Source organism: Aythya ferina (genome assembly GCF_964211825.1).
Source record: "Aythya ferina genome assembly, chromosome: 15".
Taxonomy (NCBI): domain Eukaryota; kingdom Metazoa; phylum Chordata; class Aves; order Anseriformes; family Anatidae; genus Aythya; species Aythya ferina.
This window is the reverse complement of record NC_140314.1, coordinates 11,422,928-11,447,631: the sequence shown is the minus strand read 5'-3', so window position 1 is coordinate 11,447,631 and position 24,704 is coordinate 11,422,928. Positions and strand designations below refer to the sequence as shown.

Genomic DNA, 24,704 nt, shown 5'->3' with positions numbered 1-24,704 from the left:
ACAGCGTAGAACAGCAACAGTGTATCAGAAATGCTTTTTGGAAATTAAGTCTGTTTTCTGAACTGTTAAACATGTAATCTGAGGATGAGACTACAGGGTTATAGTGGCAGTGGATTTTTTGATAGCAGTCTTCATTGTGAGATGTAAAGCTGCAGGTGGATAGATGCACTGGCAAACTTGTAATCACCAGTCCTAGTACGTCAGATGAATGTTCCCTTACACAGCTCTACGTGTAGGTTCTGCGTGTCATTCCATAATAAGGGAGGGCTTTTTATAACATGCTTTGTAAAGAAAACAAACACTGTGTATCTCTTTGGAGAGGACAGAAAAAGAACCTTTAAAACTTTTAAACAGTCTTGGCATACCAGAAATTATTACTCTAAGTACTCTTACTTTCTGTGACACAAAACACTGTCCTTGTCAAGTGAGATATCTGACTTGAAAATGGCTTTCATTCTCAACACTGCACTTCGTCATGCCTACAAAAGCACTAAGAAGGACAAGAAAGAGTCATATTCTGGGTGAGGAAGACCTACTATTTCTCTGGTAGCATGATTCTGTTTTTAATGGTGGTTTAGAAATTATCTGGAATGTTACAATCAATGCAGAAAGAGGGATTAGGTGATGGACACAGAGAGAAATTAAAGAAGTTAATTACTTGTACTTGCTTCTAAGCAACATGCTGTTAATATGCCTGTGAGGCTGTAATTCTCTGTATCTGGTACATTTCATATCCATCACAGCAGTGGGTACAGAATTCTTATTTCTTCAGGGGATGCTTCTTTGCCTGTTGCAGATATCAGAGATGATTGTGCTTCCTTTTCTTTAATATGGCTTAAATCTTAGCATGGATAGCCTTAAAGCTGTGCCATTGTCTCACAGGTGTCTGGATGAGATGGAAGATGCACAGATGTCATCCTCCAACAAACCACTGGTCCCTGAATGTCCCATCTGTGGGAAGCAATTCCAAACCCCTCAGAGCCGAGTCAGTCACTTGAAGCGCTGTGCTGTCGAGATGGATGTTCCCCCTAAGATGCTTCTTCAGGCAGTGCAGTTGCAGGTGTCCACGCTTGGTGATGCACCTCTACAGTTTCCCAGGTAAGCTGGTGAAAATAAAATACGCTGACTACTGTCTTTGTCCTGAGAGAACTTGACCTTGTGTTCCTGGGACAGAACTGTAGAAGCAAGGCAGACTCACATGCTGGGGGCCCCCAAGTCCAAAGAATGTCAAGCAGGGCCATGGCCCAGTACCACGAGAGGAGAACGTGGCAGTTAGCTGGAACAAAATACGTTGTTTTCCTTCAGAAGCGGTCAGGTAGTGGATGACTTTAAAAATCAGCAGGCAGGAGCAAAATGGGGAATAAATAACTTTACAGTGTTTTGTCAGAAATATATGAGCTCCGTGAGGCAATTACACAGTAAAGCTGAATGGTGTGTTTGAGCTTATTAGGCAGAACACGTAGTACGAGTGTCTGCAGTCTCTCCCGAGCATCTGTCTTGCCAATGGCTCAGCTACTCAGCTCGTGGCTGTAGTGGATGTATGCGCTTCACACCTCGAGCTAAGGAGGAAGCAGATCTGATGTTTTGAAACGTGCTAGGTGCAGAGCTGCATCTGTTGTCTTGGATTTGAGCAGAATCTTCAGAGTACAGCAAGTTGTGCCTGACTGAATTTGTAGGAGGGCTCGTAAGTCCCTTTGTGCTGAGAAGGGGCTGTTGCCTGTACACTAAGGAAACAAAGACTGGGAGAGCATTTTTTTGGCGATCTTGTTTTTACCCTGCTTCAACTTTATTTTTTTCCCCCTTTGATACACATTTCGAAAGCATTTAGGATAGAGATTACAGATGTTTAAAAAGCACACACAACTTATATCACTGTTGTGGTCTTGTGTTCTTAGCTTTTCAAAAAAAGATTTTCTCAAAATTGCTCTAAATTCCATGGGTGCTAAGGAATCTTTTGCTCTCTTCTGGGGAAGAAGGCACTGCAAATAGCTTCTCATTATTCCGGATATGGGAATCTCTCTGAGGAAGCAGAGCAGCTTCTCTGGAATGCTCAGTGTTTCTTGTCTCTGATCCAGTCACAATAACTTGGGCTTCCTGCTGCATTCTTGTATTTCAGCAATCAACCAAGCAGGTCAAAGCGAAAAGGCTCCTCCAAAGAGGACTCAAAGAACAAGCAGAAGAGGGCCAAAATGGAGACTAAGGATGAAGATTTGCTGGTTGCTATGGCAATGTCACGCTCTCTGTTGGAGCACGAAAAGCAGGAACAGGCAAAATCAGTTACAAACGTGAAACCAGTGGCTGCTTTGCCAATCAAATGGAAGCCAGGATCAGGTATGTGTTAAAGTGAGTTAGTGTCAAAGGCTGTGTTATTGGAGAAGTAGTGTAACTTAGCCTGCTCTGCACTTGAACTTTCCTGTTGGGTACAGGAGGGATGACAGCCCAGTTTCTGCTTTATTTTTACTGTCAGAGTTTAGCAATGTGCAAAATCCAAATACAGTCAAGAAAGGTTGTGGCATGTCCATGGTTTTTAGTGAAATACCTTATGAATCTCATGCTTTTTTTCCACTGATTGGTTGTTTTGAAACTGTAAGATATTCTTTAGATGAGCTGTTGTTTTTTGTAAGCTGTGAAACTGAAAAGAAATTACACAAAAAGAGCATTGTTATTTCTGTTGCAGTAGATTTTTTCTTACTCATCCTGCTGCAACCTGGATCAATGCAGCTTTTTCAGCCTTGTCTCATCTCTCTTTTCTTTCTAGAGTGGACCTGCATATATTACATGCCATTGAGCATGTGTTTTACCATTTTAGTGTGCAAAAAGGGTTTAGAAAGGAAGATAACTGCCAGTGGAGTGTTGCATGCTGTATAGAGGGGGGACTTTACTCTTCACAACCCTGCTTAGGTCTCCTACTTCCAGTTGGATTAGGGGTTGGGCGTTGGTAAGACAAATCTAGTAAGATACAGGATTGCCAAAGAACAGCTCTGCAGTGGTTGTGTGGGCTGTGATTCGTCATCATCAGAGACCAGGACACAAAAGAGTCCTTCATAGTTGGTGTTGTTTTTTTTTCCTCTCTCTTTTTTGTGAAGCACCAGGATCTAGTCAAAACTCATAGGCACCATTCTGTGGGTCTAGGAGGTAGACTACGTAGATAGCAGTTGCTTCCACAGTGGTCACTTTTTGTAGAGATGTGACATCTTCCAATAGACAGCAGAGCAGTGCAAGCAGGAATCAGTCTTTTCTGGAGTTAATTTCTCCAGCAGGGGCAATATGAGGCTTCAGACTCCTTGCAGGAATCCTAAGAGCTGTGTTCAGCTTGCAGCTGCGTTTTGGTCACCACTGACTACAACACTGGAAGGAGCCCTGTGTGTTTAGCCGCTTGTTTATCTGGGTTCCTCTTCCTTTTCTTTTTAAAGATAAAAAACGACGTAAAAGAGGCCCAAGTACACCTCCACCATTACTACTTCAGGATCCAGAGAAGGCCCGCAAGAGGATCCAGGAGCGGGTAGCTATGCTGCTTGTAGAAGAGGCTGAATTCCCTCCCACCCCTCGGCTTCCCTCTAGCAAGATTTTGGAGGATAAATCTGGGAAAGCAGCCTGGCTCTTGCCATTGCCCAAAAGCAGGGACTGCTTTCTGTGGAATATCAGTGCTCTCACAGGACCTTGTGACCCTGAATTATTCTACACAGCTGGATTATCCCCTGCGATTGTACCTTGGAAGCCTGTGCAGGTGGGACACTTTTGACCTTGCTCTGGTGTGTATGTGCCCTAGCTCCTTTGCCCTGCAACTCTTCTGTTTCATCACTTGGTATTTAAAGCGTGACCCTTTGCCTCTGCATGCTCACTGCTCCTGTACTGTTGTCCCCTTGTCTTACCCAGTTAAATTTTAGGATCTTGAACTTGCACTTCTTGCTTTTGGAGACGAGACCAAGGCTCATGTTACCATGCTATTCCTTGACCTTTCAGAAAATAAAATGGATGGGAACAGAGTACTGAGTGAAGGGTCTGCATCCCAGTCATTTTTCCACTAGCTTGTTTGTGTTTACAGCAGCCTGGTTCACATGTTCCATTGTGGCCATGCTCTGATGCCTTGCCCACGTCCTGCACTTTGCATTGGTGCAGCCTCATCTCAAGCACTGCATGCAGGTTTGGGCACCACAATATGAGAAGGGCATAAAACTGTGAGAGTGCCCAAAGAAGGGCAGTGAAGATGGTGAAGGGTCTGGAGGGCAAGACATGTGAGGAGCAGCTGAGGTCCCTGGGTTTGCTCAGCCCTGAGCAGAGCAGGCTGAGGGGAGGCCTCATGGCGGCCTGCAGCTCCTTCATGAGGGGAGCAGAGGGGCAGGTGCTGAGCTCTGCTCTCTGGGGACAGCGACAGGACCTGAGGGAACGGCATGGAGCTGGGACAGGGGAGGGTCAGGCTGGGGGTTAGGGAAAGGTTCTGCACCCAGAGGGTGGTCAGGCACTGGGACAGGCTGCCCGGGGCAGTGGTCACGGCACTGAGCCTGCTGGAGATCAAAAAGTGTTTGGACACCACGCTCAGACACGGTCTGAATTTTGGGTGGTCCTGTGTGGAGCCAGGAGTTGGACTCAGCGATCCTTATGGGTCCCTTCCAACTTGGGATATGGTGTGATTCTGTGCTGTACTCAGACAGCAAGGAATTGGGTGAAAAGTTTAAACTGAAGACTGATACTTCTGCCTTTCACCAAGGAGAAGGTGGGAGTGCCCGCAGTTGTTAAGTATTTGCACTTCAGGCTTTCTCTGTGCATCCCACAGGCTCTTGGCACATGAGCTTTGATCCTATTTTCAGTTCCACTGTTTCATTCTATTTTTCATCTGGATTTCCTGCCTCTTTCAGTGTTCTGTATTTTTTATTAAAAGTTCCTGCAGAAGGAGACAAAGGTCTTTTAATCTCTCATCTTATTACATACTTGCTCTCTGAGAAGACAGGTATCACTTCTCTTGCTTCCCTCACTGCTTCCTGGAAGGATTTTTCTGTACTTCTGTTCAAAAACTACTGTGCATATATAGGTACTTTGTTTAATACTTTTTCCTTAGTCAAATCCCAGAGCTTTTCATTGGCTTATCCCCAAGTAGGGCTGTAGCAGAGGGGCTCCATTCTATTAAGATCTTTGACCTTTTGGTCAAAGAAAAAACTGCCAGAAAAGTTTAAAAATAAAAAGTGAGAAGGCCTTTAAAATTCTGGCAACAATGTGTTTTCCCATCTGATTCCTTCCATTCCAAGAAATGGCTACATTTCTATTTCTAAAATTCTATTTCTACTTAGAAATAAACAAACAAAACTGTTTTCATTGGGAAGTAGAACAAACCTGGAAAATATCAACTCACGGGTGAAAGTTTGATTTTTGTTACACGTGACTGCAAAAAATGTTTTAGATCTCTGAACAGAAGCACCTGGACAGCTTCAGCTGCAGCTGTTGCCAGGTGCTTCAGCTTTAATGAAATGTTTAGATATCGGAGTGGGAACAGTTCCACCATCCTCTCTCCCTACTTGCCAGTTGCCTGCACAGGCATGCTCCTGGTGAAACCACCTTTTCTGCATTTTCTGTTGTAGTTTCCTTTTTTCTTTTTCTCTTTAGAGCTGTCTTTTCCTTGGAGAGTCCTTCATAAAACTACAGAGAGCTTTTACCTCAGAAGCCCAGGGAACGTTCTGCAATCCTTTACTAGATGTTTTGAAAGTATGAACTAGAGACAATATTCTGAGCTCATGTGATACATACAACAAGACCTAATTTATTGGTCTCTTTTTCCCCCCTTTTTGATCAGAATCACAAGCCAGACAACGTTCCGCCATCAGTAGGATCTGATCAACCAGAAGCATCTCAACAAATTCAGCCTGACCTCAGTTCTCATGATCCCACTTGCATAAAGGTCAGAGACCAAACTTCTGATGAATTCAAATCAGGCCCTGAAGAAGATGGGCAATCTTTATCGCACAGCCAGAAGGACGTTCAGAACCTGCAGAACCTAGTTGAGTTGGCCAAGGAAGGACTTACCCTTACTCAGTGGAAACTTGATGTTGACCACATTCAAGCAGCAGAGCAATCAGGTAAATTCTGGCAGCTTTGTGAGCCCTGTCCCTAGTCCCTTCAGCTACGCAGAGCCAGATTTATGCTGTACTAAGTTAGGAGAGCCATGACAGCACCCCCAGGGTGTTGAAGTTGATCCAGGAGGTGATACTGGGGTGGGACATCTTTCTACCATAAACTTTAGTTACAGTGAAACTGACATTTCCAAAGTGATGCACATATCCCAGCATCAAAGAGAACTCCCAGACAGCAGATACTAAATTTTATTTTTAAATTCTCTTAAAGTTATTAAAAGTTTGGTTTTTTTTGACAGGATGGAGCCCAGACATGTCTAATGACTGGGCCAAAATGTTCATACCAGCTATTTGGACACTCTTATGTGCACTGTCTTTTTGAGTCTTGAGACAATTGGGTGAAACAGAGGTGCAAGAGGGATGATTGCATGGTGGTACATTGGTACAGAAACCTGAAGTTTATCTGTACCTATACAGAGGCTAAAAAAAAAACAAACCAAACCAAAAAAAACAACCAACCAACCAAACAAACAAAAAACACCTAGAATTCCTCCCTGGGCTACTCTAACCTCTCCAGTCATAGTTGCATGTGGTGCACAACTACACATTTTAAGGTCAATGATATCCCTTTAAATGGCCTAGCCATTTAGCAGAAAGTACTGTGTGTCTTCTGGTCACTTGTGAAACAGAACATGGTTGATAAGATCAGCTGTCTGTATTTTCATTTGGGTATACTATTCCTCTTCCCCTACTAAGCTGCAGGAAATGATTGCTGCTCCTGTAAAACTACTCCTGGGTTTTTGTTGAAGATATAACTTCATGGGGGAGGGAAATCATTTCTACACATAAATGTATGTTGTGTGTATAAAAGAGCCCAGGGGCAGAAATACCACCATGCAGACACTAGTGCAAGTGAATCCATTTCTGAAGACCTAAATTCCTTCTGTCACTCCACGTCGTGTTCTGTGCACTGTATAGACTTCCACAGGGTCTGGGCTGTGCAAAACTGATTTCACTGGCTGCCTTTGAGCACCAGGGCCCATGAGCATTTATTCAAAGTTGAAATGCAGATCCAAGATGCATTCTGCCTGGCTGGTGGAAAGAGGCCATGGTGTGCCCCATCCCGCTCTGTGCCCTAGTTTTTTTTTCTCACTGGAGAGAAACTGAGATGTGAAGTGGAGAAGCATGCTGCAATCAGCAGTTCTTGGTCTGGATGATTATGGCACACACAGATCTGCTGCAGATTGGTGCTGCTCATGGCTGAATGGTACTCAGGTACCCACAGCCTGTCACAGCCCAGAGCCAAACCCCTCCAAAAAAGCCAAGAGGGAGAGAGGCTGAGCTTTCAACCCAGTCAGGCTGACTGTAGCAGGTGTCTCAGGGAGCCCTTGTGGCAGGGATCCTGTCAGCAGTTCGTACATCACTCTATCTGATGAGGAAGTTGTACATGATCTGTGATGTGCTTTTTCTTCTTCGAGGAAAAGAACTGACTCCCAGTGACTCTCCACATACTGGTTTTGTCCCAGCACTCAAAGAGAAGAAATTCCTGACAAGCAGCTGTAAGAAAGTAAGGACAAACTTTTTTGTGTGTGTGCTTTTTTTGTATTTGCTTACTACTGTAAAAAGGAAGTAAAAAAGAAGCTGTCACATTTGTGTAATTCACAGAAGAATGGAATATTTTGCATTCCTTTCTGTAGAAACTAAGAAGTGCTTAAGGTTCACAATCACTCAGGAATCATCATGGGCACAGGTGAGATCAACAGACATGGTATTTATTTGATGTCTGCAAGTAGGCCTGTAAATTTTTCAGTACTTGTCCCACCTGATGAGAGAGATGATTTAAAATGGCAGGTAACATAAAGCCAAACTGTGCATAATTTATGTAAAGAGAATCAAGTTAAACAGTTATATACAGTTACTACAGCACAAAGAATATTTGGGATAGGGACCAGGGCTGTAGCTGCACTGCAGTGGGTGGCACTTTGCTTTAATTCCCAGGCAACCTCAGAGAGGTTAGCTAGAGTCCAGGAGAGTTGCCTGGTGCTTCATCCAGGCTCGCATACCCAGCTGCTTTGGGTGGTTCTGCATGGAGCCGTTCCTCTTCTGTCATCTTCCTCCCCACACCATGCCAAGCGATGGAAGAGAGAATCCTTGCAAGGACTGACTGACTGACTTGCACTAAAGTTTTAGACAGAAAAGCCTGGTAGATGAGGTGGAATGCTCCAAGGTCCATGGAAGGTGAGCGCTTCTTAGAAAACTGCATTAGCAGCAAAAGGATTTAGAACCTAAAATTCTCAATTGTGGGAACACATATCAAAGGAACTAATTAACAGTCAGTGTGCTCTCTGGTGACTAGGTGAAGACCATAGGCTAGAAGGTCACAGATGATTTTTATCAAGCCAGTAGTGTTACGTAAATCACATCTTACCCTGGATGCACCTCTCCTTTCTCCCACAGATGTATAATCAGTTTTCTTCAATTAAAGTGCATATGAAAAATCCCTAACTCATCCTATTACCAGGGTCATCCACTTTATCTATGTGAAACTTACTGTCTTTGGTTTGATAATAAATAATCGTGCCATGAAAGGCAGTAGAATTTGGTGCAAGGTAAATTTTGATGCCTTGATAAGGCAATTTCCTGTTGTGCATATAGAATTGAGAGACTTCTGAAAGAAGACAAATCTTTGAGGTGCGAATCAGTACTAAACATGGGCATCCCAGCTACTTGTTACAAAAGCTCTAGTTATTCTTTGGAGGTATTAAAAATATCCTTAGTAGAAAGAGTATCTTGTTTTATAAACTTCTGTGTACATTAAAACAAAGGCCTGTAGCAATACAGAGACTGTTCTGATACTGTTGTTGGAACTCAGTTGCTACCAGCGATAACGGGATGACCATTTGTTCACATTTGGTTTGATTCTATGATTTATGACTGCTGAGCAAACAAAGTCTTGCTGAAGAGATTGCTGCTAGAACACAGCAATGGTAACCACGTAGAGCAAATACACCCACTGCATCAGTAGCACATCTCCCCCACCCATGCTTAAGAGCCTTGTCACATCTGTGAGTCCAGTCTAGCTGGCCTGCTCAGTAGGAGGGAGTGTCTTGGTGTGCTCTCCGACAGGAGCACATACCCACTTGGAACTGTCTTTGGACCAATCCCTTCACTTTGCATGGACAATGGTGCAGCCAGGAATTTTCTAGTCTTATTTAATTTCCCCATTCTTGACTTGTAATTTTAGCATCGGCAGGAAAGCTGTTCTGGGCTTGTTGCCTGGAACACAGCATCAGGAGTCTGTGTTTGCTGGCTTCCTGAGGTACTGTCTTGCAGGTATCCTACCTGCCAAGAATAAGAAAGCAAGAAACATCGGATTAGTTTCCAGACTGAGCTTCCTGTCTTCCCCTTGGAGATCAGTCCACACCACTGCCATGACACGCAGTCTTCCCTAGCCCACCTATGAAGACCTGGAAGAAGTGTTGTGGTGTGTGCTGCCGTTTTAGTGCTAATTAGTATTGGCTGCCTGCAAACACATGCTGGAGCAAGTAGAAAGGTTGGGCTTCCACAGTCCACTGAGCTAATGTGGAAACCTGCTAATAAAATAAAGAGCTGTGCTGTTCCAGATGGAACTGCATCTCATGCAGATGTTTGCTAGAATAAAACTTGCATTTCGTCAGCTCTGCAGTAGCTTCAAAAAGCACAAGGTCAGTGACTATTGTATTATGGATAAACTGTTTTTCACTTACAGTCAGACAGCCTCTCAGCACGAGCTGAGAGTATTTCACAGTGGCCGTCTCCAGAGGCACAATGCTCGCCTAGAGGGATCTGAGTCTTTAGAGGATTGCCTGGATTGGGTTTTACTGGGAGCAGCTCCAGAGCAGAAACAGTGTGTATCGCTGCTGCCTTTGGCAGCATACCCCAGGCCTCACCTTATATCACCATTAACCAGTCACAGGTAGCTCAGGCAACAAGCCCTCCCCAAAATTCCAGCAAGGGGTTCTAGAACTGTAATAGAAATTGTTTGTTTTCTTGTAGTTGTTGTTTGTTTTGAGTGAAATTTTCAAAAAGAGTTTTCAGAACAAGCATGTAAGTTCCTTTGAACACAACACCTCCATTAGTTTTACTGTCTGTGGGCCCCTTGCTGCAGAGCTGCTCTCAGCTGTCACTGCCAGCCAATTAACAAGAAAAGAAAGGCTCATTACCCCACCCCTGAGTCATCCTCTTTCCTCTTACTATAATTATAGTGAATTGAGTTCAAGTCAATCAAAGTGCTTCCTAAAAATGTGGTGGAGGGCAGCAGATCAAGAGGCCAACTGTAGGCAGTGGCTAGACCACATCAGGAAATGGTGTGGCAAAGATCTGGTGGTGATAATGTGCTGTAATGCAAGTAGAGGAGAATACAGCATGACTGCCTGTTCACAATTGCGACTTTGTGAAAAAGTAGAAAGGAGGAGGAGGAAACCAAAACCAGAGGTGTCTGACAGACTTGTCTGCTTATTTGTCTTGTGGAAGACCTTGAGTTGATACGGCTGCTGATCAGCTGCAGAAGGCGATGGCAGTGCCTGGGGCCCACAATAAAGCCATACTGACCAACTGGGGTTTTCCCTCCTTATTTTTTAAGAAAATGTCTGACAGCTGTAATATAACTTTTGTCTTTGTGTTATTTCTGTGTTCTAGTCCTCCCTCAGGTTGCTGGCTGAAGATTTCAGTGCAATGGTCAACAACCCCCACTTAAGCGACGTGCAGTTCCAGGTGGACTCTGGGGAAGTCATTTATGCCCACATGTTTGTGTTGTATGCACGGTGCCCACAGGCCGTTCAGGTTGTAAGTACTGTTGATATACTTTCCTTTCTTCATTCAGTAAAGCCCAAACTGCTCACACCTACAGTCAGTGCTGCTGCAGGATCAGCACAGAGTGCTGCTGGGCCTAATGACAAGTGCCTCTGGCCACATAGTGTTTTCTTTTTTTGTCTCGGGAAGCCAGAATCCTGACAAAGTGGTGGAAAATGTAATACTTTATGTGGGGAGACTATGGGGAGACAAGGATCCTTCTTTGCATTCTGCCCGTGAGCAATGGACAAAACCTCCTACGTGCTCTTTGCCCTTGAATTTTTGTACCTGTACAAGTGCGGATTGCCTTGTCTATCTTGGTGTGTCCTGCCTTCCACCTGGGCTGCAAAGCTTGAATACAGAGTAGAGGAATTCTGGGCAGGACTTGAAAATTGCCTGCACAGAGGTTTTGTCACTCTCACAGTTGCTTTGGAGGAAGCTGCCCTGAACTGTGTGTTCTGCAAGAGTAGTGAATAGTTCCTATGTTCCCAGAAACATTTTGGGTTGAATAGTTCCCAACCTGCTCCTTTGCAGCCTCCTGTCGGCATGGTGAAAAGCAGTGAACCTAAGATTTGAATTCTGCTCTTTCACAGAGTTGCCACCAGTCCATGCAATCAGCTTCCTAACAAAAGAAGCTTTTCGTAAGAGCTGCCCTTTTGGAAACAGTGGAATTAGTTTTATCCTCATGTATGCTGGCAGCATTTCCCACACAAGGTGCCTCAAGCCATTTCTAAGGGGTCCACGAGAGTTGGGGAAAGGAAAAAGCAGGCTCATATATGTCGTACAGTGGTCTTAATGTGAAATTTATGAAGGGATCTTCTCAACCACTAGCAAAGATGCCTGTGCCCAGAGCACACAGGATTTTAAAAACCATGTGTTAGCCAGGTTCTATTACTTTTTCCCTGCAACACTATCTGGCTTCACCATTCCCATGGGCAGAAATCATTTGTGTGACTGCAGTTGTGAGATTGGCCCCCATGCTGTGTTTTTCATCCTTGCAGAGTTGCTTTCCAGTAAGTCCCTACCTGCAAAGCAATGTTTCACATTTATTTTCTGTGTAGGTGCTCTTATTTGTTGCAGCTTTTGAGTAACAACGAGAAAGAAATGAATCAGAGCTGGCTTTGGAGCTCATGCTTTCTGTTGCATGATGTCCCCTGACTCTGGACAGAGTTTCAGATAGCACATTACGTGATTTGGCTGCAAAGGAAGTGACACCTCACTGAACTGAAGGAGCATTTTCAGCAAAACCTGAGATCAGGTTGGACCCACACAGATAATGGTCCGGTTCAGTGAGGTAGTGTTTATATGATGTCTCTTTTCCTGTGAGACGCCAGGAGAACTAGAATTTTGGCAGTGTATCAAATGAAGGTAAATTCAAAACAGATCAGGGGAAGCTCTCTTGTGAGAAAGGTGTGGATAACTCCGAATTTGTGCTCTGGGCAGTAACTGCATTTCAAAACCAACTGGAGAACTCTAAGGCCATCTCTTATATGTGTGACTAAAACAGTGAGTAGTCAAATTTTGTATAAGCTAACAGCTCTAGGGTCAGGAAGGAAATAGTCTCTTCATCTGAAGCTCTACGTAACCGGTCATTTTAGCTTCCTTCAGGGGCATCAGGTCCTGGTCCTAGGCCAAGCCTTTGGTGAAGGAAAGGAGTGATCTGGTAGGAATAAGAACATCAATGTTGCTGTTCCGTTAACAGCAAATGGACTGTGTTTGCTTTCCTCTTACCCCAGGTTCACAGGGAAGGGTTCTTAGTGGAGGAGGATGGGAACGCGCAGACACGCCGTGTGCTGCTGAGTGACGTGACAGGAGAGGCGGCCTGTGCGTTCCTGCGATACCTTTATGCTGCTGATGCTGGTATCCCTGCTGGGATGTTGCCCCAGGTCAGGGCTCTGGCTGCCAGGTTTGTACTGTGAACGTGTTTTGGATCCTTCCCTGCTTTCAGCCATGACCCCAACCTGGGATCTTCCATTGTGGTTTTTTTTGTAGCTTACAAATTCCATAGTCCTCTCCTTACATCTTAACTGAAACATGGATATAACAGCATCCTACCCCCATCTTTTCCATGACTCTCCAGGTTGTATCCATGTGAGATTTCCTGTTTTCAGTATAAGCCTAGCCCACTTTTGCCAAGAGTTTTGTCTGGACATTTTCATTGACAGATGATGTTGTCAATGATGACGAGCGTGTCTACATGTCTACACACATCATCAAGATGTGTGGTTCATAAAGCATTGCACTATTGACGTGTAATCTAAAGAACACTTGCAGAACGTATTGGATCTGTTTTGCTAATGTGTTTTATCGTGCTCTCGGTCATGAACCTAGACACGCATTAAGTAAAGAGTTTGAAACAGGAGCAACTGAGATGTGGATGGTTGGGTCTTGACAATATGTATGTAGAGAGGTGCCCTGTCACACCAAAAAGCCATGAAGCTTGCACATAACAGGCATCCAGCCCCTGCCATGCCATGGGACTTCCACCAGTGCTATTGGCAAAGGGATTTTAGTGTAGTGGTATAGCCATTGAATCTCTTATGTAAAAGAAGGAAGAGTGAACCTGGTGCTTTCATGTGAGTGACACCTGGTAAAGGGAATTCTGAATTTTAGGAGTACACTGGAGCTCGTGTATGTTAGGAAACCAAGATCCTCATGCAGATTCTTCACAAGGCTCACAAGTGATCAGGCAGACAAATGGTGGAAAAATACTGGAAGAGGCAAGTATTAACATTACTATTATCTCCTTGCAGGTTTGGTGTGAGGGAGCTTATAGGAGAGTGTGAAAATAACACTGGAGAGAGCCAGGTGTCTTCTGGCGTGGATTCAGAAGATGATCTGATCTCTGTGAGGGATGACAAAGATTGTGAGGACAGAGCTGAGAACTTCCAAGACCTACTGAAATCAGTATGGATGGGTGAAGATGAGGAAGAAGCAGCTGTCTCGAACCCTGAATGTGAGAAAGAAGATGACAATAGGGTGGGTGAACAGGAGCTGGCTGAAATCTATGAGTTTGCTGCAACTCAGAGAAAGATAGTTCAACGTGAAACAGAATTGAGTGAGGGAACAGACGGCAGCACGTGCAGTGACACTGAGGCAGCCCTAGGTATGAACCAGCAGATGGAGGAGGAAGAAGTAAAGAGGTCAGAATCTGCTTCAGTAAGTAACAGCTTCAAAGATCTGAGGGATGACAATGATGCGGAAAGACCTAAATGTGACTTGTCTGCACAAAAAGAGAAAATGCAGAATATAAATAGATGCGAAAGAGTGAATGTTGCACAGATCCCTTTTGTGCCTCACCACGGTGAACCACGAAAGTGGGATGTAGCATCCCATGGTGCCACCACTAATGAAGGAGAGACCGTTAGGAGATGTGATGATGGGAAGGATTCCGAATCATCTCAGGTCTCATGTGATGTAGAAGGGGAAAGTCACTGTGAAAAACAATTTTCTAGCTTCCACAATGATACTAATGTAAATGAAAATTATGAACACTTATTTTCTGCAACTCAGGGAGAGTACTCAGAGCCTTCCCAGATGAATGAAGGTATTAAAGAATCAGAAAAGACTCTCTGTGAAAACCATGTTGATATTAATGATTCTCTTCTGAACAGCAAATCACAAAAAGACCTCTCTCCACATAGAAACTCTTTGTATGGTTCTCCTTTCAAAGCTTATGTGCCCCTTTTTCCTGCTGTCGGCTCTTCACCTGTGTCTCCAAAATCGGACAGAAAGCTTGCCAGAGAGCATATGCCAGCATTAAAGCAAAATAAAAAGAAAAAATCCTTCCCATCTAATGAAATACTCTTTCAGAAAGCTAATGAGCTGGATACTGCATCAGGAAACGAGAACACAATTTCTCCAGCAGAGCTTCCCCACACTGATTTAGACAAGCATATGAATGTCCCAGTGCTGTCATCACCAGTTATCAGAACTCAAGATCCTGCAGCTCAGGGGAATGAGAAGTGTGATGTTATTGTTTTATCTTCTGATGATGAAATGGAGTTACAAGAAGACAAGAAGTCACCAGAGTCAGGCTCTGCTCTGAAGGAAATGGAAGTCTCTGGGCAACTGAAATGTACAAATGTAGAACAAGGTCCTGAGATACCAAAACCTGAATATAACTCATCAGTCACTGAAACAGAGCAGAAATCAACACAGGTCTCATGCGTCATTACAGAAAAGGTGCATATAAGTAATGGTGTAAAGATGTCCACTGAAATGCCTCTCAGCAGTCAAGTAGATGGTTGTACAGAGAGCAGGCAGAGTCCAGACGTGAGCCCTGAAAAAGGGCTCCATGAAGTTTCTTCAGGTACAGACAGCTCCTGGATAGTGCCAGACACACCAGTTCTGACCAAAAGCAGAAATTTCTCAACGCAGACTCATGTCACAAGTATTAACTCTTCAGAGAATACAGGACCTAAAGCCAGCACAAGAAGCCTAGCAGCTGGTAATAGTAACAGTGAAATAGATAGAAATTTAGTAAAAGTTCCTGAACCAGCATTGTCAGACAAACATTTGCCTCTGGAGAACTCAATCAGTGAAAGGAAGCCTTACAGCAGCCCAGAAGCAGAATCATCTTCTGAGAAATCCCCACCAGTTTCTGCAGCGGATGCCATTCTCCTCTCCCCTGGCCACACCAATATGAAAAGCAAATGTGCTAATACCTCCTTTTTGTCCAAATCTGTGCCTCCTGGCCATGGGCAGTCATTGGAAGATAAAACAAACATCAGCGTGGTTGAGATAGAGGACAGTGAGGGGGAGAAGGAAATAAGTATAGCTTCATTGAGCAGTAGTGTCTTGCTTAGTTACGAACCCCCAGTTCCTGTTGGTGAATGCTGGCCCGTCGAGTACCTGTCACCAGTCAGAGGTGACAGCCAGGACTCCAAACAGGTTGGCCATGCAAACACCAGAGCTTCCAGCAGTCCCAAACCTGGCTCTTCACATGACCAGTGGGAGAGCCCACAAGCACAGGAAATTAAGGGCAGTACTCCTCTTCAAGGAAATCCTGCTGGCAGAAGAACAACTTTCTTCTGTCTGGACAAGAGTCCTATTGAGGCCTCTACATCAGTGGGCAGTAGACCGAGTTACCTGAACTCCAAAATCTGGGATGATTGGGATGGAGAAGAAGATGAAGATGAATTTCCAGAGATGCTTCCTCTGTCGCAGAGGGTGCCAGCTGCAGCAGATGCAAATCCTGTAAAGACTCCTGGTAAGAGCTTGCATTGATACCAGATTCACTGAACTACGTTAAATTGTTTTCATTTTAAGTGGTCATCCCACCTGTTGTTCACTTGATATGTTGAAAGGGCTTTTGGCCTTCTAATCTGAAGTAGTTGCCAGGGCCAGGCACAAAGCAGGTAGAGTCATCTGGTGTTGGGGAGAACATACCTAAATGAGAGATCCTTGGAGCATTCCTACTTGTGTTTTATTTGAGCTGTTTTTTTTGACAGTGATAGTACTTGTTGCAGAAACTCCAGGTACCTGGAAGAAAAAAAAACAACAAACCAAAACAAACAAATAAAAAAAAAGCACAACTAACCAAAACAAAAAGGAACCTTCAGCTTGCATGCTGGTGGATGTTTGTTCCCTGTAGCAGTGGGTGTTCTGTGCAGTCTTTTGCTTTTAATGCGTTCACAAAGTGATGCTTGCGCTTACGTGAGGATATCTGGTAAGCAACAAGATGCAGCTAGCACAGGCTGCAGAGGGTTTCCTTGTATTGAGGCCAGCTGGAGGCGAGTGCCCATCCCTGCCTGTGGGTTTGCTTCATGCATGCTTTCCTGCCAAACTCTTGCACAGTTGTCTTGACATGTGCTGCCTTCTGTCTGCTGCTCCTGGCCCTTGTAACAGCCCACTGAGTGCCCATCAGATACCGTGAGTGCAGGGTGCAGTGAGGGGTCACAGGGCACACCAGGCTGAGAGCCACACTACTCTTCCCGTCTTTGCCACCAGCTTGCACTGGAATCTGCAGGAGTTCAGCCTTCTTGAATGCTGACAGTACATGAAATGCTGACATAACCTCTTTGGTCTCAAGAACTTAAAAGGATTCGTATTTTACCTGTGTTGCACTTGCATGATTCCTTCCACCTAAGACCAATACTTGATCTCATAGTATCTAATTAAAATATTGTGCATGAGTAGCTTAACAGGTGCTTCGAACATGACCTGTGAGACTGACTGTGCTTTACAATGCCAGTAAATAAGTATCATTAAAACCGGGTCTAACTCAGGATCCCCGAAGTTCAACTTGCTCAGTTTCTTCTTCGTCAAGTCTCTTATGACATTTCCTTCCTGTGAGCAGAACTACTTTACAGAATTCAGTAAACATGCTTTTTTCACTGCCTTGCAAGAATTGCTTCTTCTAGACCTGCCTTATGTCTTGATTTAAGCTGTTTCTCGTTTTAAAGTCAGTAAAAACCAGGTGTCCCAGTCTAGAAAAAGCAAGTCATTGACTGTTCAGTCCGTTATGAAGGTAAGTAGTAAGTAAAAGAGCTTGCAGAAAAGCAGTACTACTTAATTATTATGCAATATTAGAATATCTGCCACCAGATATAAGTGGGGGAAAGCTACCAGCCATTTTAAGTGCTTTCTGTGCTAAGCCTGATTGTGGTAATTTCATCCTGCTGCAGAACCTGCCTGTCAGGAGAGCAACCGGTCTCCCAGGACTCCAGTGACACCAATGCCAGCTTACTCCATGATGGAGACCCCCCAGCTGAAGAAGGAGTTGAAAAGGTTAGCATTACCCGTTGAAAAGGTTAGCATTTTACTCTTTGAGCAAAAACTTGCTGAGAGGTAGTGTGAAAGAAAGCCCCTGGACTGAAAGAGAAGCCTTGGTGAAACTTGAGTCACTGTTTTTTGAGGTCATATCACGTTCTTGTAGTGAACGACTGGAATTCCTGGTGTGAGCACCTTACTAAGCTGTGACAGTGGGAGGCTGCAGCATTACCTTAGCCTAAGCTCCCACCTTTCTCTTTCAGATTTGGAGTTCGTGCTCTCCCAAAGCGCCAGATGGTGTTGAAGCTGAAGGAGATATTCCAGTACACTCACCGGGATGCGGACTCTGACTTTGAAGATGAAATCCCACCCTCCCAGCCTCCCCCGCAGAAGTCCCCTGCCAAACGCTGTAGGCAGTCAAAGGCAGCACGGACCACAGGTGGAAAGCGTCCCAAAGCCTCGAGGGCTGTGAGCAAAAGGAAGCAGGTTGCTACGGCTTCTTCAGTGCTCCCCGTGGGAAGGGCTGTTGACAACCCTGTTGGACCCCCTGATAAAGGCTGTGCAGCCCCCAAGCAGGGACCTGAAATGACAGGTCACCCAGGAGGAGCCAAAGAGCAGACAAGGTCAGCTGTATCTCCTGAGGGATGGTCTCTGGAAGCTGATGGTGAAGACCTGATGCTGTCAGCATCTCAGAAGTCTACAACTTCTTCAGGGGATGGCAGCGACATCTCTTTTGGTTCACAGAGGTAGGGAAACAAAATGCTAAACAAAAAAGTGGTGCAGGACAGAGATGAGCTAGGAACATGACAGAGGTGAGTGTTCCTGAAGGGGCCTCACTGCCTCCTTGGGTTTGTTATTTGAAGGTCATCACAGTCCTATGAAAGAAACACATTTTGTGTTTTTTAGTTTAATTCCCAATGGGCTATTCTCAGGGCTTGAAAGTGTTTGTGGCTGAGACTGGCACACGGGAAAGGCCCACATCTGTCGTGCCTGGTCAGAACGGCTCTGCAAGTTACAACAAGGAGCACTCAAAGCACTGGCTGAGAGACTGCAGCTAGAGCAGGGAGAGGAGAGCACAGCACGACTCAGCACAGGCTGCCACAGAATGGCTGCAGTGGGTGCTGTGGATCAGGAGCCAGGAATGCCAGACAGCTTTGGGGCTGGCTGAGCAGGACCAGAGCTGGCGTGGCTGGGAGGGGGAGCTTGCAGAACACGTCGTGTTCTTCTTCACTCACGTTGTGGGTGCTGGTGCGGGTCTATGATCCTACAGAAGGTAGTCTCAAGGGCTGGCCACCAGGTACTTGGAGAGCTCCGGGCCTGTCCTTGATGACTTGTTCTTTGATTTCTGGTCTATTTGATCTTGATTTCAGTTCTTTTGCGAAAGAATTTGAGGCCTGTGCATTCGCATCTGAAGAAGAAGAAGAAGAAGAGGTTCCAGCATCTCAGGCAGCAGCTCGGGAAGAAGAAAAGCTGGAGGCAGTGAGGTGCTACATCCGTTCAAACCCAGCCCTGTACCGCAGGATTCTCTTCTATGAGCCGATTGAGCTGGCTGTGCTGCATGCAGAGCTGAAACTGAACGGCATTAAGATTGCCAAGGCAAAGCTGCTGGACTTTCTGGATGCTCACTGCATCACCTTTACCACAGCTGGAGCACGGAAAGAGAAGGAACAGCAAGGAAAGGGGAACAAAAGACGGAGGAAACGATACTGAACGGAGCCCACTCCTCCATCCTGAAAATTCTGTACATGGAGGCCTTCTTCCTAAGGTGGAAACCCTATTGCAGGCTGGCGCTGTCAGCGGTGGTGTGATCAGTGGGTGCACTACTCCTCCTTGTGGCCTGCTGCCCAGATGACATGCTGCAGAATGGATCTGAGCTGAGCTTTTCTTCCCAGCCTTCCTCGAGTTGCACAAACTCCTCTTTCAGGAGCCTCTTTCTATCCCACGATTTTCCTCCTGTGCATTTTCATGTCTTTCCATTTTTCTAGTAGGTTTTAGGTCCCCAACTTTTCTTCTTCATGGTGCTTCTGGAAGCAGGTGCTTCCTCCAGTGACTCTTGCCAAGGCCTTTGCCCTGGCCTTGGGCTGTGACCTACTTCACCCTTCAAGTTCCAGTACTGAGTACAATAAAGTACAATAACTCATCCCAGCCAGTCCCTTTTCCTCTGTGTAAAGCACTTGAGTATTAAGACCCCAGTGACTTCAGTCTTCTTTTTTTCACCATATAATTTTCCTGCTGATTGTTAAGGCAGGGAATAGCATTGTGTGCCTCTCTTCTGTCCTTGATTCAGTTTGTGGTCTCTGGTAAAACTCATAAATCCATGTTCCAGAAATGGCTGCAGAACAGTGGAGGTGTTTTTCTAGTCTGTTTGTGATGGCTCCCCAAAGTGCCCTCTGACACCAGATGTCATGTGAAAACTGTTGAACGTTCAGCTGTGTATGTTCCCTTGCATGCTGGGATCTGTGCTAACGATATCATCTGCTCCGTTTTCAAAGCATTGTTTTACCTTGGTGTTGTAGTTGATTATGCCCTTGACAGAGATGTTTTTAAAAAGACAGTATTGTAGTGGCCAGTGGGTTTCCTAAGCACTTCTCATAACCTGATCTAAACTTCCTTGATCTGTCTCATTTTCAAACTGGACTGATCTTTGGTTGTAAACTGTCTGGGACACCTGGAAAAGTCTTAGACCCTAAATTGCCATCTTGTATTTATTGACTTTTACAACATCATCTGACTTTTTTGTGTTCTGGCAGTTCTGAGTCTGCAGAGTCTCACTCAGCAAACTGGTCACAACGCTTCAAAAAAAAAAAAAAAGCCTGATTTCTAGATGTATTTATATATTTGAAACATGTTTTTTAATTATTATTATTATTTGATACAGTACAGCCCTGGGTTTATTTGATTTATATACAATAAACAATTCATAAGGTAACAATGCTAAGCCATAAGTAATGTCTTATGAGAGATTTGGGGGCCGGGTCGTTCTAGGCAGCAGTGCTGGGTCTGGTTGAGAGCAGGAGGAGCTCCACAGTCTGCAGCTGTACTGCCTGGAACCTGAGCAGAAACCTGGAGGAAGAGGAGTTGTGGCGGGTGCCCTGCAGCAAAGAGAGGTGGAAATGGAGAGGCCGCCTGGCAGTGGCTGAGTAGCGGTGCATTGGTGACCTGGAGAGAGAGGAGCTGCCCCGTTCTTCAGGGCCACATGGCCTAAAGGTAAGGGAGGTACAGGGAGGGCAGGGCAAGGAGCTGGAGTCTGCCAGGACGGCTGCAGGGAAGGGTCTGCTCTGGCCTTGGAGGGAGGGCTGCTGCTGAAGGGGGAGCAGGTAACTCGTTTATGACTGAGGACTTATGAACCTTCTCCCTCAAGTGTCTCTGCAGCATTTGGAATGGTGTGGGGACTTCCTAGCGAAACCTTCTGTCATGTCTGCTGGATTTTCAGGAACTTCGGGTAGTTTTCTTCCCTGGCAATCACATCACTTCTCCCCCCCACCTTCTTGTGCAAGAGCTGCTATGAGACAGCTTTGTTAAATGGCCAAAGCTTGCCTTTAAGTGGCATTGCAGGAAATGTTTCCCTCCGCGTACCATGTGTTTCTCTCAAGCACACACTTCGTACTGAGAAAAAGCTTCAGCCATACTTGTCAGTCTTAATATGGGAAAATAAATAAGATCCAGCCCCAGCTTTTCTGCTCTGCTTTTAAAGTAAGACTTACATTTATGATCAAAGATTTTTTTAATCAATTCTTTGTTACATCTTAACCTTTGGTAAAGGCAGGGTCACATTTTGGTGCATATAAATTACAATTGCTCAAGTATAAGAGCATTTTGTCATAAAATACTGTTTAGCATGCTGTGAAAAAAATCCGAATTTTAGTCACTGAAAGGGTCTCCATTCTCTCATTTTTGTCATCCATAAAACTTGCAACTGGGCAGTCTTTGTCTAATGTAGAAAGATAATTTTAAATATCACATCTGTACTGTCAGGGTTTGGACATAACCTACGATGCTTTCTCGTTTATGAAGCTGACAAAATGTCTCTTGTAATTCTAAATTTTTTCTCAGATGACAGATAAAGGGTTTAAAATCTTTTACAGCCTTTAAGAACGCAAGGACATATCTGACATTTTGCTGCACATTTTCTGAAAGCAATTATTCATTCTCCTGCTCCATTAATCCGTAAGCAAAGAGTGCCTCCCCAAGCTAACATTGGCGTTGCCATCTGCCAATGATCATATGTTGCCCGTTTGATTTGTATGGGGTTCTGTGTTTCTTACCTTCTCGATGCAGGCTCATATTCTGCCTTGGAAAATCCATTGTCATCATTTTTTATTTCCGATTTTGTAGTGGCATCTAAAAAAATATATTGATACTTCTATTTGTTTTAACACTTCCAAGGCTGCAGAAAAAAAACACACATTTTCAATTAAGGTTTTAATTGTTTTTTAAGTTAAAAAAAAGGAGCAGGTACATTACTGGCATTGATGAAACCTTCTGTCTTACCAAGATGTACCATGTGAACTTTGAATGAGTTCTGGAAAACACTGCTTCTAAATTCACTGTGGCAGTCAGAAGATGTGTGTCATTGATTTATGGATACTGTTTTGTATCCATTTTTTTTGTATCCATTTTTGTGTTGTTTTGTTTATTGCCACATTTCCTGCCTAAAAAAATAGTCTCAAAAGGTTTATTCTGAAAAGCTGTGCGGCAGATGTGTTTGTAATAACCTTGCATATGATAAGAGCGCTGTTGCGTTATACAGACGCAGGTCTGTCCTCTTACTCTAAAGTCACCCTGTCTGTTAATGACGTTTCTTCAGTGGATATAATCCATCCCCATGGCCAAGACCTATGCAGGAGCCAATTTAGCCACAAAACACGAGAGTACTATAAAGCATAGAGTAGTGACTGCTGTGTTTTCCCTTAGTACTGGGCCAACAGACTACAAATATTATGTTTATAGTGCTAGCGTTTAGATTTCATGGGGATAAATATGAAAGCAATCCTTCCTGCAGTTCTTTTAGAAGACAAGATCTGTTTGGGAAATACGTTTCAAATGTACTCATTTGCTTTTTGCTAATGCTTTAAATCATTCCTGTATAACATTTCTTTCAGAGGCATTGTATATAAGCTGCTTGTTGTTTAATGAAACACCAGAGTGCCTGGAAGAGACGACACAGCCTTCAGCAAAGATGTCTCTGTGATTCAGCTGCTGTCCCCAGAACAAGGTTTCAGAGGTACGTGCAGTGTTTCTCTGCCCAGGTCTCTTGCCACTGGCTGGCCAGCTGCTCTAGTGCCCAGACAGTCATCTAGTAAGCTTAAACTGGGGCATAAGTTCACCTCAGTATGGGACATTCACTCACTCCTTGCCTAAGCTCAGCACAAGCCCACTTCCCCCTTTCCCATTGCACTGTACCACAGCGAAGGCCACATTGCCACTCGTGACCTAGGACAGTCCAGCTACCTGATGCAGCACACCTGGTAAGTCCTGATCTGCCAGCAGGACACTGAGCCCAAGTCCAAATTGCCAGGGCTCTGCTTTGCTGCCCTCTGGTGCTTTCTTCTCAGAAAGAGTTGGTTATTGTCATGTCTCAACGTTTGTTTGTCTTCATTGAAATTCTGCAACAAGGTGTCTGTGTTTCAGCCCAAGGTGGGTGTTTGCTGTTCACCTGACAGAAACCTTCCCAGAAATGCTTTTTCTTTTATACCATTTACTTTCCTGGGTGTTGGTGCAGAGAAGGGTGAAAGATGGTCGTGTTTGGCACAGTGGCATAGCCGATAGACAGGCACTTGAAGGGGATTGAGCAAGTGAAGCCAAGAGGAGAGAGGAATGGCCTGACTTTGGAAGTACCGGCAGCCCATAGGACATCCTGGGCTGGAAGGGGCTGCAACACATTTGGGTCTGCTGGCAACCCCAGAGACAGCTCCCAGACTTGGCAGTGTGACTCATTTTCCTGCCAGTCTCCCAGTTTTATGAACATAAAATGTTCGTCTCACATTGTAGAGCTACTGAGGTTACAGGGAAGACTTGGAAGGGCTAAATAACAACATCCAGTTTTAGAAACGTGGCAGCACAAAGGGAATGACAGGCATTAAGCTGGCTAAAATCATCCTTGGTTTTGTGCTCTTTCACTGGAGCCCAGCCATATGCCAGGGCTCTCTCCTTGTGCCATGAGAGGCAAACAGACTGCTTTTCTGGGCAGTGAAGTCCCTTGTTCAGTGTCAAGTGACTGGCCATCCTGTTCATGTGGTGGCTGCTTGTGACGTGAGAGGACAGACAGTGATGTGCTCTGCCCAAAGCCAGTGCTGCTGGCGCTGCCTCCTGCCCTGGCAGCCTCAGCCTGAAGCCAGCGAGCTCCTGCAGCACCCAGTGCCTGCAGCTCCAGCAGCACCTGCTGGGAGTCTCACAAGCTTTCATGCTCCGATGTTTATGGGAGGCTAGAGTGAGAAGTCCCCTTAATGTCCCTTCAGCACAGGCTGGATGGCAGAGTCACCCCAGCACCATGAGCCCAAGAGGAGGAAGGATTTCACCTTAGCGCCCTGCTCTGTGCTGATATTACTTATTCAAGTGTGTTGTGTTCTTTCTCTGCTTTCTCTGAAGCATCTGTCTTGTCAGCTGCTGGGCAGGGAGCTGTGTGCTGTACTCAGAGCTTGGGTTTGTCAGCCATATGTACTCCACATGGGGTGTGCAAACAGTGTGGATGTGTTTTGTCCCAAGTGCAGTATACAGGAGCCCTGCACCTCCTTGGACTCGCTGCCCGCTTCTCACGCCTTGTGGCACAAAATCACAGTGAGCACAAGCTCCAGAGAAATGGGGACAGAGAACCAGAGGCATATGAGCAACATACCTCAAACAGCTTCTGCTGCAGCTAATGTCTCCCAGTGGGAGTGATTTTTCCCTGTGTGCACACCATTGTGGTGATGCTGGAGCCAGGAGGAGGTGAAATCTAAGTCCAGGAGGGTTTAAAACAGAGGCCGTCTGTGGGACTGGGGATGCTGTGATGGAAGTTTGAGTTGCACACCTTTTCCTTTCATTGAAAGAGGTTGTCCTTGGCTGGAGGAAAACAGCACAGCTTTGTTCTGTGGAGATGTGTGGGCTGGGTGTCCTGGG

General features: G+C 45.0%; 1 protein-coding gene across 5 annotated transcripts in view; it reads left to right on the top strand.

Moving 5' to 3' along the window:
• SLX4 (SLX4 structure-specific endonuclease subunit) overlaps positions 1 to 20,538 on the top strand; it is a 31,825-nt gene extending 11,287 nt beyond the window's left edge. For 3 of the 5 annotated variants that reach the window (XM_084537160.1, XM_084537161.1, XM_084537163.1), the window contains 11 exons: positions 883 to 1,098; positions 2,117 to 2,331; positions 3,414 to 3,727; positions 5,786 to 6,068; positions 7,541 to 7,629; positions 10,740 to 10,886; positions 12,629 to 12,798; positions 13,646 to 16,104; positions 17,522 to 17,624; positions 17,870 to 18,352; positions 18,977 to 20,538. In XM_084537160.1, the coding sequence (XP_084393286.1) occupies positions 883 to 1,098; positions 2,117 to 2,331; positions 3,414 to 3,727; positions 5,786 to 6,068; positions 7,541 to 7,629; positions 10,740 to 10,886; positions 12,629 to 12,798; positions 13,646 to 16,104; positions 17,522 to 17,624; positions 17,870 to 18,352; positions 18,977 to 19,316 (4,819 nt within the window). In that variant the 3' untranslated portion in view covers positions 19,317 to 20,538. Of the gene's footprint in view, positions 1 to 882; positions 1,099 to 2,116; positions 2,332 to 3,413; positions 3,728 to 5,785; positions 6,069 to 7,540; positions 7,630 to 10,739; positions 10,887 to 12,628; positions 12,799 to 13,645; positions 16,105 to 17,521; positions 17,625 to 17,869; positions 18,419 to 18,976 lie in introns of all 5 variants that reach the window. The other 2 variants (XR_014698318.1, XM_084537162.1) reach the window with 2 other exon arrangements.
• The last annotated feature ends 4,166 nt before the right edge of the window (positions 20,539 to 24,704 follow it).